The sequence below is a fragment of the Sebastes umbrosus genome, chromosome 1 (genome assembly GCF_015220745.1).
Source record: "Sebastes umbrosus isolate fSebUmb1 chromosome 1, fSebUmb1.pri, whole genome shotgun sequence".
Classification (NCBI taxonomy): Eukaryota; Metazoa; Chordata; class Actinopteri; order Perciformes; family Sebastidae; genus Sebastes; species Sebastes umbrosus.
In genome coordinates, this window is record NC_051269.1 from 7,841,599 (window position 1) to 7,862,715 (window position 21,117).

Consider the following 21,117-nt stretch of genomic DNA (forward strand, 5'->3'; position numbering starts at 1 on the left):
ATTTGGACAGATTGTTGTTTTGATGCTTTGGCAACGTTGTTCTTGAAGCTTTCATGCCAGTAAAGCCCCATTGAAATGAATTGATGACATCACACTAAAGGACCAATCAGAATGTGAGGTTTTTACACACACTGTTTATTAAACCTGCAGGTGACATCATGACTCAGTAACACCTGTCTTCACTCAGGTGACATCATGACCCAGTAACACCTGTCCTCACACAAAACCTGTGACAGCAGTAACTGTTGATTCTGATTGGCTGGTTTACAACTACACAAACACACAAGCACATTTTTAAATCTGTGATTGGTAAATAAAACATCAGGTTTCCATGGCAACAGTGGAGCTGGTTGTTGGTGTACAGCATAGACTGTATAGATAGATGGACGACGAGTCTCCACTTCCTTCCATTGTAAAATTAAGCCAAAATATCTTGGATATGGGAGCAGCCATCTCACGCTTTTGACATCATTTGGAGCCAGAGTCTGTGCAGTTGTGATCGGGGAGCTGGAGCCGCGATATCCAGGTCGCGCCCACACAATTGACCGACCCAATCACAAGCCGAGCACGGCCGCAGCCTGTGATTGGCAATCAAGATGTTTTGGCTTCAATTTTGGGGAGCTGTCATGTTGTCCATCTTTATATACAGTCTATGGTGTACAGTAGGTAGAGGTTATGGGGGGTTGGTCAGAAAGGTCAAAGGTCGGGGGTCAGTCAGAGAGATTAAAGGTCAGGGGGGTCAGTCGGAGAGATAAAAGTTCAGGGGTCAGTCAGAGAGGTTAAAGGTCAGGGGTCAGTCAGAGAGGTTAAAGGTCAGGAGTCAGTGAGAGAGGTTAAAGGTCAGGGGTCAGTCAGAGAGGTTAAAGGTCAGGGGTCAGTCAGAGAGGTTAAAGGTCGGGTTCAGGGGTCCTGGAACAGGGCGGAGTAAAAGGCGGGTTCAGAGCGGCGGCTCCGGTAGCGAAGGATGATGTCATTGATCATGTGCTTCCTTCTGACATGGGATGGAAGAGCAGAGTCACTCTCTAACCGTCGCCGATGGCAACAGTTGATCACTGTCTCTCTAACCAGGAAACCTGGAGACAGAGAAAGAAACAAGGTCTGTTTCAATAATGTTTCATTCATGAAAATACATTCGATAAAGGTTTTTGTTTCACGATGAAGACGAGACTAAACTGACTACTTTAAACAATAACCAACTAAACCTCCAGACTATCGAGGAGACAAAAGACGGACGGTTATTATTTTCATTTATATGTATCATTTAATAATCCAGATTATCTTCATCTGTAGGAGGATAAGTACAGCTGACCTTCACAAGATAGCATTATGGTGCAGTGAACAGCAGGATAGTTGGTGCCATCGTCATCCCTCCGGGATTTAGTATGTAGATCGACTTCATGTCATCCATCTATTCAATGACTTTAAATGTCGTTCACACAGTTAAAGAGAACCTCACCCCCAAAATGGTCTTTTGTATATTAATTACGCGCACCCCGCGTTACCTTGAATTCATGGAGAAAACTTTGTTTTTCTTGCTTGCCTCCATGGTGAACGAAGAATCAAATAACGGTTTAATCCAAGTCTCATTTATCTAGTCGCATGCTCACTACTTCCCAAATGAATTTTTGCCAAAAACGCACAAACAATCTCACGTTTGCACACGGGTGCTACACATCCCTACGAGTATTATTTATGCAGAAGTGCTTTAAATAGTAAGGTTTTAGCAAAGATGCATGTGCTTGGGAAGTAGTGAGCATAAGACTGGATAAATGAGACCTGGATTATACTGCACAAGTTGTGGCTGTAGTTGTCTTCGTTTGCCGTGGAGGCATGTGAGAAAAACTATGTTTTCTTCATGAATTCAAGGTAACGGGGTAAGTATTTGATATACTAATAATCATTTTGGGGTTGAAGTATTCCTTTAAAGGTCTGGGCCCAAATGAAGCAATGAAGGTTTTACTTCCATTCTGGTCTTCCATACCTCTAGTGACCATACCTTTTTGCTCCCTCCAAATTTGGGGGGTCTATTTGCCACCTCTTACAACTTGTCACAATCCAATATCTATTTGGTTATTTTCAAGTCAGGATTTTGGTTAAAGCACACCACTAATTTTCCACCTAGTCTACTTCCCTCTGGTATTGATCTCCTCTATGTGGGGACAGACAGACAGACAGACAGACAGTCAGTCAGACATACCCAAAGACCTCTTGCTGACCACACTCCCGCTGACCAATGGGACAACCAAACTGAACTTGCTGGTGGCGTTTCCATGGAAACGGATCCGGTAGAGTCCAGTTTTCAGAGGATGGACAAAGATCAGCTGGACATTTGACGCACTGACAGACAGAGAGACAGTTTTGTCATTAATAAGACTGAAGCAGTTTGTTACAGTGTATTTGGATGTTTCACCTGGTCGGTGTTTCTGCCTTCATCTCTGACAGCAGGTCGGACAGAGGGAAACTCTCTGAAACACAAAGTCACAAATCTGTTCTCACTTCATCACTCCAGAAAACTATGGATTATTGTCACTCCCCAATCTATTTTGGACTGGTTTATTCTGACCAAACAACTGATCTCATCTGGCTTGGTGCACTCAGTTATACTGGTACCAGTTAGAACACTACTAAATTATTATAATTACTAATATAACTACTTATTATAATGTTGATATAAAGTTAGTTACCGATATCCTCGAAGCGTTCAACCCAGACTATAAGAAGTTTGGATTCAGAGCCGACGGACGACAACACAAAACGAAAAGACTTCATGTCTTCAACTGGAGAACTCTGGACAAACAGAAAGGTCAGAGACTGACAGAAATAAAGATAAGTCATAACGACATGAAAAAGCTTTTATTTTGAAGGTCCATACTGTGGGTTGAGGGGCGGAGTCTTGGCTTGGCTCAGAAAGACTCAAGTTGGATGGCAGCTCAGTCGGAGGCTCCGCCTTGTCTGGACTCTTCGACAAATCAGCCGCTTTATACCAAACAAAAAGAAGAATTTAATAAAGTAAAAGGAAATAACTTTGATTTTCTCCTTATATGGTCTCACCTCTCCTCATGCGGTACCACCTTTCCTAAATGGTATCACCTCTCCTTATATGATACCACTTTTCCTTATATGGTACCACCTCTCCTTATATGGTCACATGTTTCCTTATATGGCACCACCCATAGAAATAGAATAGGAGTCGAACGGACATTGAATGTTTCTGCATGTGAATGAGCCTGTTGATCAGTGGTTCTTTACGGTGAATCACGGCAACTCCCGAGAGGAAGACAGAGAAAAGGAGTTTTTCTGACACAGAGATGGAGGTGTTTGTAGGTGAGGAGGTCTCTGAACACTCGTTCCCTCCTGATTCTCTCATTCACGTCACGTAGTCCTCACAGTGACGGTATATCCACCAGCACCATGCAGCATGTTCCGAGTCTCACCGCTGTGTTCATATCTTTACAGCAATCACACTGATCCATTCATTTAAAATGATCAAGACAATCAGTAATATCCCCCACCTGGATATCATTAGAAAAAAGGAAGTTTGACAGGTGTACACTATTTATATTTATTTATTTATTATTTAAGTTTTTATAGTGAACTTGTCCTGCATTATGATTAGGACTGATAATGATAATGAAGATATGGAGTGTAACGATTGTGTGAGAGCTGTCACTGGCTTCATTTACACACTTTGTTAATTTACACTCTCCATACTGGTGAAGATGTGCTGGGTGGAGATGACTGGAGGAGGCAGAGTGGCGCAGCGCGGTGGCGCACTGGAGACAGTCTGATAGTTGCATCGGATAGCTGTTTTCATTTTGTCTATTTATACTGTATCTGTCCCTATCTAATAAACCATAAATAAATTAATAAGTCATGTCATCACTGCAGCGATTTTACACAACAACTTTATGAAAACTAATATGGTACTTGGTGATATCTGCACACTATTAGAAGATATTATTAAAACTATTGGCGCTCTGTTCTGCCATTCTTTAATGCTATTTGATATAATCTTGGATTTCTACAACCGATGATGATGATTTCATCAGCTGCTGCACAGCTGACTGCGACTCTCGGAAGTCCGGTCCTCTCCTCTCAGATCTCCTCTGCGCTCTGGAGGTGGAGGGGGGGACATGATGGTGAGACAGCGCTGATGAGATATTGAGCGGAATTTGATTTGAGATTTGAGTTAATCTTTTACATTTGTAAGGTGCTTATGTAATAGTTATGGATCACTAGCACAAAGAACACTGCTGTTTTAAATGTTTATGATACAGTGGATATAAGTATGAAGTGAAGTTAAATGTGTGAGAGGCATCATTATACGTATAATGACATTTAATGTCTACAGTCCGGCTTCAATTCACCACCTCACCGTCTGCGTCTCCAGTTTCCTCTACCTCGGCGCCTCCATAATGTGCGTACGCACGGGTCAAAGTATCCGTACAGGTGCGCACATTCCAAGTCAAGTTTGTTTTTATAGATCACAACTATTGCGTGGGAAGTGGCGTACGCACATTTCAGGCCCCGTTTTGTGCATACGCAACGGTTATAAATGAGACCCTTGGAGAGGACTGACTTGGACTTCTGCAGAAGTCCGATGTTTGCTTCTGATCTGGGCCGAAGGAAACATACACAATATGCTAAATAAAGTCCACAAAAAAAGGGACGCTTATAAAGTCATTTGAGATAAACTGGAGGAGAAGGGATTTGTGCGCTCAATAGATCAGTGCAAAGTAAAAGTGAGAAAACTGGTGAAACGAGCTGGTACCCACAGGGTTCTGGGTCCAGCTCAGCCTAAAGAAATAACATGGGACAACGTGAACCCACCATCCTTAGAGAGAGACATGGGGTCCTGTGTGATGTCAGAGGCGGGAGCCCGCTAACCCCTGACTGTAAAAAACTATAGCCTACTACAGTTTGTTTAAATTATGTTTTAGGAAAAACAAACAGAACAGAATCTGACATTGCTCCTCACAAGAACCTGGTCCAGGTGAGACTCACTGGGCCTCATCAGACCGGATCAGGCTGTGAGGTCAAGAGCAGCAGAACTGTCATTGGTAGTTAAGTATCTGCAGTATAAGTATTGAAAGTAGCAGTGTCTACGGTAGTGATTCTAGTATTCACAGTTATTGTAGTATTTGCAGTACTTGTACCTGTCGAGCAGCACGTTCTCCACAGCTGAGACGAAGGAGGGGAGCAGCAGGTTGACTCCTCTCAGGTCACAGCAGAACAGACATGTGGAGTTCAGCAGGATGGAGGCCAGAACACGGGGACACACCTCCACCTGCAGACCCTGAAGGAGAACCAGGTAGAACCTGAAGGTTGGACAGAGGAGGGGAGAACGCACTTAAGTTTTAAATTAAACTAGACTTGACTAGAACATTTCGCAAGAAATTTTGACCAGTGTGCCTGGTGTTGGGGGGGGGGGGGGGGGGGGGCAGAAAGCATCTTAAGACAGGTTAAACTGATTTTGTAAAATACAACATAGTTTCTTGTTAACATACAGTAAGAGTTGGGGGCTTTTATTTTGAAAAACTAAGTGAATCCCTAGTTTCCTGTTGTCATACAATGAGAGTTGAAAGCTTTTATTTTCTAAAGCAAGTGTCATTGTGAGCTTCCTGTTAAGATACAGTTACTCTATGGGGCTTTTATTATGACGGGTTGTGTGTGTGTGTGTGTGTGTGTGTGTGTGTGTTAATGTGTGTGTGTGTGTGGGGGAGGGAAAGAAATAGTACGGAAGAAATAGTTGAATAAAGATTCAAAGAACAATACTGAGAATGCTGAATCAGCATTCCCACAATAATCAGTTATTAATCAAAGAACACAAATATACACGTCAGAAGCATTAAAGTGCTGCACAGACTTCTGTCAGTCACCAGAATTTCATTTCCCCACGTGTGTCCTGATGATGCAGGATGACAATCAGAGAGTTACCTCTCAGTCTAGAGCTTCATATTTACTCCTCTGGTTGGTTTGTAAAAAGTCAGTGTGAACAGGAACTGGACCAGAGCTAAAATGCAACTATGCACCATTTTTTTTTGCTTGGACCAAATGAACCCAACTACTGGTGTGAAAAAAAAACCTTAATCACACTTTTAGCAACATAAACAAACGTGAACAAAGGGGATTCTGCTAACATGTAAAATAATGAGTTGTGTAGGACCCTGTGATATCTGCGATGAGGAAAACATGGACGGAATCGCGGAATTTGATAATAAAAATGGAATCAACTGTAAAATGGGGAATATCGTGGAATTTGCCTAAATGTGGATACAAGTGATAAAACTCAGGGTTTTCCCTGCAGCCGTTATAAGCATTGTTTTCACAGCGCCTGAGCCAAATGAACAGAAAACAAACTATGCTGCTTTGTTTTGGTGTCATTTACGGGCACGCTGCTTCTGTCCTCTGCTCTCTGTGTGTTGGTGTTTCATCGAGAGCGAGGCTCATCTCCTCCTCCACACACGGACACGCTGCACTCTAAGAAAAGTCCGTAAAAATACGGGCCAATGTACTGTGTTAATATGAATGCATTTTTTGTATAGATTTTTCACAGAAGTTTTAACAACAAAAAGTTGGAAGAGGCAGAGACCATCACACACACGGCAAAGTTTAGTTCAAATTTCGAATTTGGAGAAACCTTTGTCACACTTCTGTGGTAAAAAATCAACAATTAATGTCTAACCAAAATTATTTATGTTCAGGACTTTAAGGGACTATTTGTAACTTTCAGAAATGCTTGTTAACAGCGACACCTGTGGCCTGCGCTTGCTCGCTCTAAATATACCTGAACAAGCATCGCTCAAAACAGTGAGGTGACACACGTCATCTAAAACCACAATATCACTCTATATTTCAGCTGCTTGGCAGTAATGTTAGCTGACCAGACGAAGGTCTCTCCATGAATCACTGCTGGCTTTTCCTGCTCAGCCTCCGGTGTCTCCCCTCTTCCTCTCCCTCTCCGGAGGGAGACACCGGAGGCTGAGCAGGAAAAGCTGGTCGGTGACGGGGCTCTGCAGGGAGAAACGTTACCGTCTCCAACGCGCGCGCTGTCTGAGTGAAGGCAAGCAGGCAGCGGAGGAGAGGCTCCGGCTACACGCGAGCGCACATATGCGAGCACGCATGTGTCCCGACCCGGTACATTTATACGCTAAAAAAGTTACAAACAGTCCCTTTAACGTGAGCTCAGTATCGTTTTAGCTGGAAAGCTGTTTTGTTGTTTAGTTCAACCGTTAACGTTACCAGATACACCAGGAATATTTTTGCTGACTCAAGTTTGGTATTGAAGTTTACATTTTACCAATGCTCATATTTTAGACTTCAGTGGACGTCAGGTAGAGTTAGCCCCAGTTTTAGCCCCAGTTTTAGACTCAGGCGGTCCGCAAAGACCGATAGGTAACGTACAAATGCTCGGATAGCGTCTGTTTTCCCTCCAGAATGTAGAGGTTGGGCCTGCTATTTGGCTCGGTAATTAGGATATACTGTAAATATACAGAATTTTCTGTTTTAGGATTAACAGAAGTCCCCGTGAATGGTACAAAGGACATCCTGTCAATCAACAGAAATTTACATTTTAGGGGTTGAAGAAACTGTCCGTTAATGTGAGGGTCACTTGCCTCTCAGCAGGCTGGTTGGGTTCATTATCTCTGAGCAGAGGCAGCTGTGGAGCCTAATTGTCCCTGATGAGGATCAGGTGGTTGAAGCCTATATATACCCCTGGTTTCAGTGCTCAGGTGCTGACTCATTGTCTCTTTGTCAGAGGTAGTGAGAGTGCTGTCCTGTTTTCGCTGTCTGTGTATGGGGATGTGTGAATCTGCAGAAGTGCCATGTGAACCTTCTTCTCTTCTCTGGAGTCTCTTAGAGTGGGGTAGGTCTGTGTGGCCTGCCTTCGCTGGTTCTTTTGTTTCATTTATGTTCTAGTCAGCTGCTCGATAGCGGTGTTTTAGTTTTAGTTTTTTCAGGTTGTATTGAGTGAAGGGAGCCTTTTTTTTTGGCCTGTTTTCATTTGGTGTTTCCCCTCTCCCTTTGAATCGCTTGCGATTTTTGTGGTTATCCTTCGGGAGTTACTTTAAGATTCCCCTGGTCCGCAATTGCGTCCCTCTCCCTGTCCCCCTGATGGTTAACTTAACGGAAAATGTCCTGTTAATTTTCTGCCAGGACATTTTCTGTTTTTCTACAGATGTTTTTTCTTAGAGTGTGGTGGCTGATCAGCACAAGACTTACGAAAAATATGAAGATTTTCTAAAATGTCCCGTGGTACCAGTCCATCTATCCCCTCATTCACCAACGTTCAGGGGAACCACCCTATGTTTTCCCTGACAATGCAACATTATTTTTCATACTGCCTGCCTGAATATACCTGTATTCTCCCTCCGTCTGAAACGCTCCGCAAAACCAAGCAAACCAACAACGTGCGCACTTTAATCATGTCCAAAACATTCAAATTTGTGGATCCCAAAGTGTAAACAATGTGCTGGAGTATGGCAATGGAATATTTAATTGGATTTCTTTTGGTCAAACTTTGCCTCCAGCAACCCGCTTCCTCAGTTCTTGTATCATGCCGTAACCCGGCCAGCGTTTGCTGTTATACAATAGTATATACATGTTTTTAAAGTGCTATTGCATATCAACAAAATAAAACAAAAATATGGATCCTACTGGAGTTGGCACCTTGCCGTGGTGGATAAGCTTGTGTGTCTCTTTAACCCTGTATTTCAACAGGAGACTGATCTAAGTTTCCTTATAAGTTCAACCAAGTCAGCTTGGTCACAGGTTAGAGACCGGACAAATATCAGCTCCTTTGCTCAGATTTGAAGGCCATTGCAAAAATAAAACATTGTCATATGAACCTGAAGTGCTTACTCCAACTAAAAAGTTCTCATGTCATCTGTGACTAGAAGATACCGGCAATCTCTGAACTTCACCCAGCGTTATCTCTGTCAGTTTTACTGCTAGCAATACAACCCAAAGTTCAGCATCACTTTAACTGTGATTAGAGGTTACTGGCGACCAATAAATGTATCCAGCGTTATCTCTGTCAGTTTTACTGCTTTACTGGTTGTCATTCTACCATGAAGGCATGGGGGTGAAGTTTGACCCTGAAGTGACCATGCTCCTTTTATTTGGTTTTCATGTTTTTCTCAGGTTAAAAGCTTTTTAAAAAGTACCCTTTAAAAATGAGGAGGTGAAAAAACAATTTCTGTGATCTTCTGACATCTGATCTCTTCAGCTTGAACGCACCTTGGAAATCATCAAGAGTCGTAAAATCAGTTTTCTGCAACGTTTTGGAAAGTGGCTGCCGTGTCCGTCAGGGGCCGAATTGGCAGCGCCCGATATCTATATCTTTTTGTGACATATAAACCTACATCTGTGCCAAATTCGTTGCTTTTATCGCAAAATGCACAATTGTTATGAATATTTCAGCTTAGCTGCCCCGCTGTTACATGAGATTTAGATTTATTTTTCATTTCTTTTCTGTAAATCTTTTAATCTGGAAAGAACTTTGTACTTAAGTTTGACAAGTGTTATATAAATTATTATTATTATTACTACACTAGTTGCTTAGGTTACTTATCTCTACTTTCTTATGTAAAATGAAAAATTAAGCAGTAAAACAATGGCTTATGAGATTTCTTAAAAACAATCTCTGCAGCCTCAGGAGTGTGTGTAATGTGTCACTAGCCTGTCTGTAAACGGCTGCCCGTACAGCGGTCCGTTGCCCACACCGGGTTCCTGTCCCGGGTGAGGAAGAGTTTATGAGAAATGTGGAGCCATCACCAAAGCCTGAGGAGCCAAGAAATATTTTACAGCTGAAAACTGAAATGTTTTCAAATGTGGAGCAGGTTTGAACCGAGGCTCCGTTTGTAAATGACGAAATATACTGTGCGTTCCAAAACCCATTCTACCATACTACTTAGTATGACAGAAAAAAAGATTTCTTATGTCCCAATACATAGTATGTCAAATGCAGTGTGCCAAAAATACCAGGATGTCCTACTACATCTGGTCACATTTTACAGTATGAAAGCCAGCATGCTTTTCTGGCTGTTCTGACCCACAATCCTCTGCACAGCAGATATATTATATTCATACTGCATGCAACAGTACGTACTTTGTAAGGGCAGCTGCAGTGTACTAGAAGTAAAAAGGAAAAGTATGTGATTTGGGACGTAGTCAGTCGTGCTGCTCCTCGTCCTGGAATGATTCATAGCTTGATAACTCCTCCCTCCTCTTCCTGCACTCAAACACAGACTGCTACACTCGGTCCTCTTATTTCCTTGTTCCCTCCCCTTCAGATCGACAGTTTGAAGGTGGGTGTAACCAACATAACACATGATGATTACATCAGAGCTCAAACTAGTGTCGGTTCTCAGGAAGTGAAACTCAGACAGTCGTTGCTACTGAGAGGTGAAATGGCGCAGAAAGGAGTTCAGCTGGAGAGAGAGTCATTCTCTTGTTCGATCTGTCTGGATCTACTGAAGGATCCGGTGACTACTTCCTGTGGACACAGCTACTGCATGAACTGTATTAAAAGCTTCTGGGATGGAGAGGATGAGAAGAAGATCTACAGCTGCCCTCAGTGTAGGCAGACCTTCACACCGAGGCCTGTCCTGCTGAAAAACACCATGTTAGCAGTTTTAGTGGAGGAACTGAAGAAGACTGGACTCCAAGCTGCTCCTGCTGATCACTGCTATGCTGGACCTGAAGATGTGGCCTGTGATGTCTGCACTGGGAGGAAACTGAAAGCCTTCAAGTCCTGTCTGGCGTGCCTGGCCTCTTACTGTGAGAAACACCTCCAGCGTCATTATGACTCAGCTCCGTTAAAGAAACACAAGCTGGTGGAGCCCTCCAAGAAGCTCCAGGAGAACATCTGCTCTCGTCACGACGAGGTGATGAAGATGTTCTGTCGTACTGATCAGCAGTGTATCTGTTATCTCTGCTCTGTGGATGAACATAAAGGCCACGACACCGTCTCAGCTGCAGCAGAAAGGACCGAGAGGCAGAGAGAGCTGGAGGTGAGTCGACTCAACATCCAGCAGAGGATCCAGGACAGAGAGAAAGATGTGAAGCTGCTCCAACAGGAGGTGGAGGCCGTCAATCGCTCTGCTGATAAAGCAGTGGAGGACAGTGAGAAGATCTTCACCGAGCTGATCCGTCTCATGGAGAAAAGAAGCTGTGATGTGAAGCAGCAGGTCAGATCCCAGCAGAAAAGTGAAGTGAGTCGAGTCAAAGAGCTTCAGGAGAAGCTGGAGCAGGAGATCACTGAGCTGAAGAGGAGAGACGCTGAGATGAAGCTGCTGTCACACACAGAGGATCACAACCAGTTTCTTCTTAACTACCCCTCACTGTCACCACTCACTGAATCTACATCCAGCATCAATATCCGTCCTCTGAGCTACTTTGAGGACGTGACGGCGGCTGTGTCAGAAGTCAGAGATAAACTACAGGACGTTCTGAGAGAGAAATGGACAAACGTCTCACAGACAGTGACTGAAGTGGATGTTTTACTGTCACAACCAGAGCCCAAGACCAGAGCTGGATTCTTACAATATTCACGAGAAATCACACTGGATCCAAACACAGCATACACACATCTGTTATTATCTGAGGGGAACAGAAAAGCAACATATATGAGTCAACAACAGTCTTATTCTAGTCACCCAGACAGATTCACTGACTTTCGTCAGGTCCTGAGTAGAGAGAGTCTGACTGGACGTTGTTACTGGGAGGTGGAGAGGAGAGGGATAGGAGTTTATGTAGCAGTCACATACAAGAGTATCAGGACAGCAGGGGGGGGTGAATGTTTGTTTGGACACAATGATAAATCTTGGGCGTTAGATTGTATCCAAAACAGTTATAGCTTTTGGTACAACAAAGTCCAAACCCCCGTCTCAGGTCCTCCGTCCTCCAGAGTAGGAGTGTACCTGGATCACAGTGCAGGTATTCTGTCCTTCTACAGCGTCTCTGAAACCATGACTCTCCTCCACAGAGTCCAGACCACATTCACTGAGCCTCTCTATGCTGGACTTTGGCTTTATTATTATGATGACACTGCTGAGTTGTGTAAACTGAAATAGACAGAAGTCATTTAAGGGTTAAATTCAGTGTTTTAACTCTTAAACTTCTCTGGTGTCCATCATTGTTGCTGCAGAGCTGATTTGTGTCTGGACCGCAGAGGACCAGCCCTACAAACACTAAAGTGTGTCACTGCCTGACTGACTGAGTGATGAAGTTACAGGATTCATCAGCGACTGTTGCAGGTTCCTCATTGGTTGTTGCTCTTTCTAAATGAAAAGCTGGAGAACAGTTCAGTGTTTATGTTTTCTGGGGATTGTGTCAGCGGTTCATTGAATCATTACATCGTGCTGTTGTTGTGCATGTGCTATTGTTTATAGTAGTTTAAGTGACGTTACGTTGTGCTTCGTATTGTGTTACCACCGTGCATTCACACCAAGCAGGAAGCACATTAGCAAGCCACACGTCGCTACTGCGGTATGAACCCAAAATAAACACACTGTGCTGTGATTTAATATCAATAAACGGATCAAAATGATGCCGAAATAACGACATTATGATGTTGATTTGTAAAAAGACTGAATTCATGCTTTGTCGGGTCTCTCCGCAACACAGCAAGCAAACAACTTTTAAAATGCTTGTTTTCTGAAGGGAGTCCGGATCGATCAGTGCCAGGCTATGCTAACATTGTAGCTGCTCCATCAACACTCCATCTAGGAATAAACACGGCAGCAACAACATCAGTGATGACATCAACTTTGTAAGTATGTATATATTGTTACACACCACTTATATGATGAATGCTTTTGATACACATGCTTTAATAAAAAGCTGAAATACTTTTAACCTGCAGACTGTATGTCATGATGATACATTTACACCTTGTATAAAATGTATAATATACTGACTAGTACATGTCACCATTTACTATTACTGAATGCAATTTGATCATTATAAGTTGTCTTTCAATCAAACATTAAGATATAAGTGGAAAAAACTGTTCACAAGACATGATAGACATGACCACTGATTATTTGTGTAACAATTTAGCCACAAATTCACATCCTGACCAGATACGGTCCAGACAGATACTCGCTTTAGACTGAGTCTTGTTCTTTTCATGTCTTCACTGCACAGAGATCAGCTGTCAATCAAACATTATGGGCTCTACTTTGTAAACTTCTCTGTGCTCTAAATGTTTGATGAATATTTGTATATATATATATGTGTGTGTGTGTGTGTGTTATTGTTTCTCTTCCACTGCACGGGTCTTAAAGGAAGGTCTAGTGATTTATTTCTTATCATAGATATTCTGTTCTCACCACTTTTTGTAAAGATATCTAGAATCACATTTATTTGTTGGGCAGACTAAATGTTGTCGTCCAGATCGACGTACAAACGAGATCCTAAGATGTTTAATGAAACTGTAATTATCATGATCATAATCAATAAGGAAATCATTATTCTCTGTTACATCGCTGAGATTCTGCTCAAACAAACTGATTGTGTGGATGAAAATGAATCTGTACGTGAAATCATTGAACAAGAGTCATTTAGCAGACTTTACTGATGGGATGTGTGAACAAACTGAAGGTTTCTATAATCAATAAACAAGAATGAACTAAGTCTTTTCTTGTCTTTTTTCCAGGGTATCATACAAAGCTGATGGAGTAAATGTGACTAGGAGAGAATAACTGAGGCAGTTTTCCTCCTGAAACACCACAAAGTCCAGTGTTCATGTTTAGAGTCAGTCAGTCTCTGTTTAAAAACAATCTAAAAAAAAATTAAAACTAAAAGGTAACATCACTTATTAGTTGTGACATGAGGATTTTGTTATCATAGTTATTGAACACAATCACAAGTTCATATATTGAATACAAATTCCAACTTCTTTCCCCACATACTGATAGAAGAACGCTCTTTTTCTCCACTTCAGCTCGTATTATTCCTCTGACGATACGCTCAACACTTGTTTCTAGACCGTGTTCAGAACGTTTTATTTTCACTGGGCTTGTTGTCTCCTCTGTATAACCACAGCTGTGGTGCTTTGGTGATTCTCTGAGCAACCTGGAGAGCACATAAACGGGACTATTGTTTGTTCTTTATTCAAACCGTATCATGCAGCTTTAAACACAACAACTGTTGTGGATTTATGGCTTTTTAAACTGTTTTGGATACATGAACGAAACCGTCTTGCCACATGGACTCTACATCTCTTTCTTTACATATTTACATCTCTTTCTTTGTGTGCATTTATTTTGTTCGTTGCAACACATGAGATTGATTTAAAGTGTGTATTGATCAAATCTCTTGGATTTTTGTGTAAGATGCATTACAAGAGCCACAATGAGGTGGATCACCAGACGGCACTGATTACTTCCAGAGTGAAGACAGGTGGAGCTACAGCTGACACAGATGACGGCCTGATTACTGAAGGATGCAATCGTCCAATAGGATGCTTCGTGTGTGTGTGTGTGTGTGTGTGTGTGTGCGTGCATGTGCGTGTGCGTGTGTTTGTGTGTGTGTGTGTGTGTGTGTGTGTGTGTGTGTGTGCGCGTGTGTGTGTGTGTCTGGCAAAGCAGTATATAAAGTTGTTTCTGACACTCGCATCTGTTTGTCGTTGGTGTCGGCAGAGATGTTGGTTTTTGATTCAGTTTAACGCTCTTTGACTAAAGACAACAATATAGAAAGAGTCAAGTCTATGTAGTGTTCTCCTTTTCCAGTTTGTTCAAAGCCTCAAACACATATCTGTTGGGGTGAAAGAGCTTCTTCGTTTCATTATCTGAGCAAAGAAAAAAGCCCATGCTTAAAATGCTGTTAGATAACTGGAAGTTTGGGGAATTTCTTCCTACTACTTTTCCTTTTTAACAAATCTACAATAATAGAGAGAATCCTGTAGTTCAGGCTTTTTTTCTCCATAAAACACCAGACTTTGAGAAAACTTAATAACACTTTTATACCATGATGACTACTGTGGGTTGTCAGGCTGATGACGACTTAACATGGTGGACACATTTGAGCTTCAGATGTCCTACAGAACCTCTGTCTTTCCTTGAATCTAAACTTGTTAATACAATATATTGTATTACCCCAAGTGATGCTGTACAGGTCTTGACCAGGGAGGTTTTATAGAGGAAACTTGATAACAAAAAAAATAACTCACATCTGTGTCTTTAATTATTAGGGTGTCTTTAGGGTGTCTGGGTAGTGTGTAGGTCTTGGTAGTGTGTAGGTCTTGGTAGTGTGTAGGTCTGGGTAGTGTGTAGGTCTTGGTAGTGTGTAGGTCTCGGTAGTGTGTAGGTCTTGGTTGTGTGTAGGTCTGGGTAGTGTGTAGGTCTGGGTAGTGTGTAGGTCTGGGTAGTGTGTAGGTCTTGATAGTGTGTATGTCTTGGTAGTGTGTAGGTCTTGGTTGTGTGTAGGTCTTGGTAGTGTGTAGGTCTTGATAGTGTGTAGGTCTTGGTAGTGTGTAGGTCTTGGTTGTGTGTAGGTCTTGGTAGTGTGAAGGTCTTGGTAGTGTGAAGGTCTTGGTAGTGTGTAGGTCTTGGTTGTGTGAAGGTCTTGGTAGTCTCTCTCTCTCTCTCTTTCTCTCTTTTTCTCTTTCTCTCTCTCTCTCTCTCTCGCTCTCTCTCTTTCTCTCTCTCTCTCTCTCTCTCTCTCTCTCTCTCTCGCTCTCTCTCTTTCTCTCTCTCTCTCTCTCTCTCTCTCTCTCTCTCTCGCTCTCTCTCTTTCTCTCTCTCTCTCTCTCTCTCTCTCTCTCTCTCACTCTCTCAGTGCTGAACATGTACATGATGACAATGAATACAAAGCAAGCAACAATAAGAACAGAGTAAAATCAATAAACACTAGAATGGCACTCGGAGAGCGCAGACCTCCGCCAAGGTGCCTGACTTTAAAAACAGATCACAGCTCACAGCTGGCGGTACCGTGAGGTGGTCGGCTTGTTATTAACACGGTGTGTTTCTGTGTAACGTATCGGCGGATGCCTCTCTCATTCAGCAGCCTTGTTATGTCTGTATAACGTTACACTACGTCGTCTCTCATCCCGTCATCTACCGCTTTTTTTTTCTTTCTCACCGCGGACGGCCAGCAGCTCCCGTCACACCTCGATGTCTCGCCACACATCCACACACGTATCTCTCTGCTCTCAGAAGGAAGAAGGCGGGGTCATGCGTCATCAACGTGTCATCAGCTACACTGCGCATGTGTTGTACCCTGTGGTCTTAATGCTCAGGCTAATTGGAATTCTTAAAAGAAAATCCTGAATCTGGATCATGATCCGGATCGCCACCAAAATCTAATGGATTGTTCATTGTGCTACACTTCACCCCTCCAAAACAATTCATTCAAATCCATCACAAACTTTTGGAGTAATCCTGCTAACAGACAAACCAACGCTGATGAAAACATAACCTCGGGCCTTGAAGGAGGTAATAATGTGCACATAATAGCAGTAAATGAGTTGCAGCTCAACAGAAAATTAACTTAATGAAACGCCAGCAGAAAGAGGTTCAGCAGCGACTTCAACTATTCTGTTTGTCTGAGCTGTTGATATGAAAAGGTAAGCTGTTCCAGAGGTTAGCGGCGGAGGACTAAATTTAGATATGATTTTACTTGCATCTGGCACATGAGAATCTGATTCTAGCTAGCTCTAATGCTCGTGCAGCTTTATATGAAGAGCGTAGGATACGGTGTGTGTGCGTTGGCGTGCTGGATGATCACACATGGGCCAGTTGTTTGGTCACCGTAACTTGCGGCTCGAGGAACGAGGAAACTGGTGCTTCCTGTGTGATGTAGTTGGCTGTACGTGGCGGAGGAGGAGCTCTGTTGCCACTGCTGTTTTTGTCCCTTAGTTAGTTATTTTATTTTTCCTATTTCTGGTTATTAAGTTATTTTTGGTTGTATTGGGCTTTTGTATGTTGATTTATTTTTAATAATCTGTTTACCCGTTTACCTCTAACTTCTACATTTGTGGTTAGTGTGTTTTGCTTTTGTTAATTTGTTTCTTTCTTTCTGTTTAAAGTGGTGGCCCAACACCAACATAGGTTTCTTGCTGTAATAGGGGAGGGGGCATTTATCTAGTTTATCTGTAAACCAGCTGTTGTGGAGGTAATCGGGAAGTGAACATTCCTAGCTCTCTGCCAGTTAACAGGACGGTTGGGTTGCTATATCCTTGCAGGTGGTTGGTCAGTGGGTGGAGGGATTCTTCTTGTGTTGGGGTTCTTATTGCATGTGGCTTGCTGTGTCCTCCTAACCCCTGTGTGCTCTTTACCTTGCAGTGTGAGTGGAAGTAACTGTGTGTTTTTCCAACTACTGGTGGTGGTGAACGGTTCTGCATTTCCTCTCCCCTCACTCCATTCCTCCTGTGGGTTTCCCTGGCACCCTTCCTCCTGTACTGGTAAGGTTAGTGGTGTAGTGACATTTTTAAAAACACTTTAACTCTATTTTTGTAATAAAGGACATTATTTTTCTAGCCTGGCCTCTCTTGCAGCTTTTATCATTGCAGCAACTAATCACCATTTTTGAATTTAAATAAAAGTTATTTAATTTTGAAACTTGAAACTCACGTCTCTGCCCCGTCTCTTTATCAAGGAACTTGTGTAATTTGGTTGGGTTATGCTCTGGGTGAAATTCCCAGAGTGGCGTTGTCGGGTTGTAATAGCCTGGGTTTCTGCTAAGTGCCCGGGTTACATAATAATTATGAATTTTGTAATGGAGTTATTAAAACAGATTGCTCCGTCCTGGCCGAACAGTCACCGTCGGTGCAGAGAAGGCGTCATGGTCTCAGTGGTCACGCTGTCCTGCAGCTGAGTAGAGCCTCACTTCTGGATATTTTGCGCATGCTTACTTTGAGGAATTGATGTAAGCACAAATTCTCAATTCATATTTGAGTTGTGACATACATCTTTCAAAATGATTTCCTTAAATTTGAATAACATAGTTTAAGATAAAATGTGCATGTTAGAGCCATTTGTTCAGTAGAAATATCTGTGGTTAATTTACATTTTGTTTTATTTGCTTGAGATAAATAACTGTAGTTTCACTGCAGTGTGCTCAATAAGGACCAAGTGTGACTGCAGCCAGTCCTGTATTCTGATTGGGCGAAAGCTAAATTGTGCTGCATGTGCTCTTTAAGCGATTCAGTTGAAGCCATGGAGCCTGGAGAGCACACTAGTCTTTGACCGTGCTTAATATACCGTGCTTAATATTACTGTTCTTGCTTTTTTACTGCTTATGTTTTTGATATTTTGTTACCATTTTTGTATTTGAAGACTAAAGAAAGATTTTCAGTAAACGGTTGAAATGAAGAACATGGACTACGGAGTTTTATTGAAACACGCGTCAACTACATGCTTGGACTCTATAGCTTAAGTGGGCATCTAAAGAAATAGACGGAGCCACACTTACATTAGTCAAAGACTATGCTCGTTAAGGAAACGAAGCATATGGATGGACCCCTTGTAAAGAGACGTGGATTATGGACATAATTCTTCACCTAACAAGGATATAAGAGCCACGTTGATTTTCATCGCTGTGCACTAAAGGAAAGTGAGTGCATGAAGATCTCAGTCTACAATGTCCTTACATTCTGGAGCCATGTTCAATTAAGCCTCAAGTCGTTTTGCAACTAAGCTGCAGTGGTCATTCTTTGAAGTGCACATGTTAAAACTCTTGAAAACGTCTGTGGACATATTGTGGAAGAGTGAGAAGCTGTCGTTTTGAAGAAAACAAGACAGTTTGTGTGCATTAAACCTTGGCAAGAGTGACGCCGTAGATAATGGAAGTTGCAGAAAACGGCCAGAAGAGGGAGTCAAAGCCCACGGCAAAGGCTGTGGAAGAAAAACTGAACAGGCTTAAGAATGAAAGAAAAGGCAAGCTGGCTCATCTCATTCGTAAAAGAAGGGAGATTGAAAATCTCAAGAAAGATAAAGTTAATAATGAAATAATTAAAGGTGAAGCATTATTTATCTTTTGGAAGTTCTTTAGAGAATTTAAAGAGCTTAATGCAGAAATATGAACTCTTCTAGAAGACGAAGATAAAGAAGAGGAGCAGTGTAACTGGTACATGCCCAAATGTGTGGACTTTGAGAACTTTGTTCAGGAAACAGAGGACTGGATTGAAAAGATTAAGAGACATCCTGAAGAAGAGAATGATGATGGCAATAAATATGAGGATGATGATGACATAAAGCCAAGTGATAGCATCTCAGAGGTCATCAGTCGCACATCCAAGAGAAGCTCCGTGCTTAGCCATTCATCACAAGCATCCAGTGCAAGTTCTGCTCGTTTGAAGCTGCAGGCAGAGCGGGAAGAGCTGTTAGCACGTGCTGCCTTTCTTAAGAAACGTCAAGACATTGAGATGGAAGAAACACGCTTAAAGGCGCGCAAAGAGCAAGTGGAGCTAGATGCCAAGATTGCTGCATCAGACACCAAAATAAAGGTGTATGCAGATTATGAAGATGGTCAAGATGGCATGAATGAATATTACGAGTCAAAAAGCAAGTACAAAGTGGGTTTAAAGGACATGTATGTTAAAGATGAAGATGGTGAGACACAAGTGAGTTTCCCAGCACCTGTAGGCCCAAAGCACCCAGCTCAGACTGCTAATGATCATCACAGAGCTTCGCCTCTTAAAGCAGCCAGGTCAGCAGTACCTCCCCCTCAGAGAGCAGCTAGTTCAACAGTACCTCCAGACCCTTCACAGCAAGCAGGTTCCTCTGATGGCATCTCCAAAATAATGCAGCGCCAGAATGAGATAACAGAAATGCTAGTCAAGCAGCAAAACATGTCACAACTCCCACAGAGAGATGTTCCAACTTTCTCAGGAGATCCACTCAGCTACCGTTCGTTTATAAGGGCATTCGAAGAGACTATTGAGAACAAGACTGCTAGTGCACAAGATAGGTTGTTCTACCTGCAGCAGTTCACAAGTGGAGAACCTCTTAACCTTGTTCGTAGTTGTGAACACATGTGGCCAGATGAAGGTTACAGAGAAGCTAGGAGGCTCCTTCAACAACAGTATGGAGATGAACTGCGAATTGCCACAGCCTTGATGAATAAAGCTCTTGAATGGCCTCAGATAAAATCAGAAGACAGGAAAGCATTAAATGCATATGCTTTGTTCCTCATAGGATGTCGAAACACTATGAGTGATGTGGATTACATGGATGAGATGGACAACCCTAGCAATATGAAGACTGTCATCTCAAAACTCCCCTTCAAACTAAAAGAACGGTGGAGAAATCAAGCATATGAAATCCAAACAAAAACAGGAAGAAGAGCCAGGTTTTCTGACCTGGTGGATTTCATCAACTGGCAAGCAAAGGTCAGCAACGACCCACTTTTTGGAGATATTTTGGATGTCAGCGTAGAAGGAAAGGGGAAGCCTAAGATAAACATTAAGACAAGTAACCCCAAGAGCATCAGTTTTGCTACAAGTGTCTCTCCGGCTGGAAGACACAGTGGTGCTCAACAACCACAAGAGAAGAAGTATGGTTCAGCCAAACTATCTGATGTTTTCCAAAAATCCTGCATGTACTGTCATAAAAGCCACACCTTGGAGTTTTGTGAGAAGATAAAAGAACAGACTCCCAAAGACAGAATCAAATTCTTAACATCACAAGGACTCTGTTTTGGATGCCTCACACCAGGTCACATGAGTAAATATTGTCGTAAGAGAATGCAATGCCAGGAGTGTTCAGGAAAACACCCAAGCATTTTGCATGTTGTGAAGGAATTCCCAGTTCTGTCCGAAAAGGATGAAAATGGGAATACCGAAACTACTAACGCGGTCACAAGCGCCTTCGTAGGAACAGAACATGAAAGCAGCAGAGACACTGGGGCAGGTAATGGAGAAAATATCCTTTCCATAGTACCAGTGAAAATAAAGTCCAAAAGAAGTGACAAGGTGATCCAGGTCTATGCGCTTTTAGACCAAGGAAGCACAGCAACCTTCTGTACCGATGAGGTCAGGCAGCGGCTTAACCTCCGAGGAAGGAAAGCGTAACTCTTACTCACTACTATGGCATCAGAAAAGAAGGTGAGCACTCACGTTCTGTCAGATCTGGAAGTATGCAGCCTGGAAGGGAAGAATTACATAGACCT

The 21,117-nt window shown here is 42.5% G+C and overlaps 2 protein-coding genes and 1 long non-coding RNA gene across 4 annotated transcripts in view; 2 read left to right on the forward strand and 1 right to left on the reverse strand.

Annotated features, from left to right (window-relative positions):
* Positions 1 to 63: 63 nt before the first annotated feature.
* The window catches only part of LOC119486943 (ral GTPase-activating protein subunit beta-like), a 592,951-nt gene continuing 571,897 nt past the window's right edge, over positions 64 to 21,117 (reverse strand). The window contains exons 29-34 of one of the 2 annotated variants that reach the window (XR_005206623.1): positions 2,873 to 2,976; positions 2,685 to 2,787; positions 2,411 to 2,465; positions 2,198 to 2,337; positions 211 to 1,073; positions 64 to 173 (exon numbers count right to left, since the gene is read on the reverse strand). Coding sequence is in view for 1 of the 2 variants with exons in the window: in XM_037767518.1 (XP_037623446.1) it covers positions 901 to 1,073; positions 2,198 to 2,337; positions 2,411 to 2,465; positions 2,685 to 2,787; positions 2,873 to 2,976 (575 nt within the window). In the remaining variant the exon portion in view is untranslated. Of the gene's footprint in view, positions 1,074 to 2,197; positions 2,338 to 2,410; positions 2,466 to 2,684; positions 2,788 to 2,872; positions 2,977 to 21,117 lie in introns of both variants that reach the window. The other variant, XM_037767518.1, reaches the window with a different exon arrangement.
* On the forward strand, positions 10,276 to 12,077 carry LOC119487141 (E3 ubiquitin/ISG15 ligase TRIM25-like). The gene has a single exon (XM_037767808.1). It carries the CDS (start codon positions 10,413 to 10,415, stop codon positions 12,075 to 12,077), a length of 1,665 nt encoding a protein of 554 aa, XP_037623736.1. The 5' UTR covers positions 10,276 to 10,412.
* On the forward strand, positions 12,716 to 13,778 carry LOC119487234. Its single transcript, XR_005206667.1, has 2 exons — positions 12,716 to 12,775; positions 13,664 to 13,778. It is a non-coding gene; the product is annotated as an uncharacterized LOC119487234 (long non-coding RNA).

Coding starts and splice junctions, on each gene's coding strand:
- LOC119487141 (XM_037767808.1), top strand. CDS start 10,413: ATGGCGCAGAAAGGAGTTCAGCTGGAGAGAGAGTCATTCTCTTGTTCG.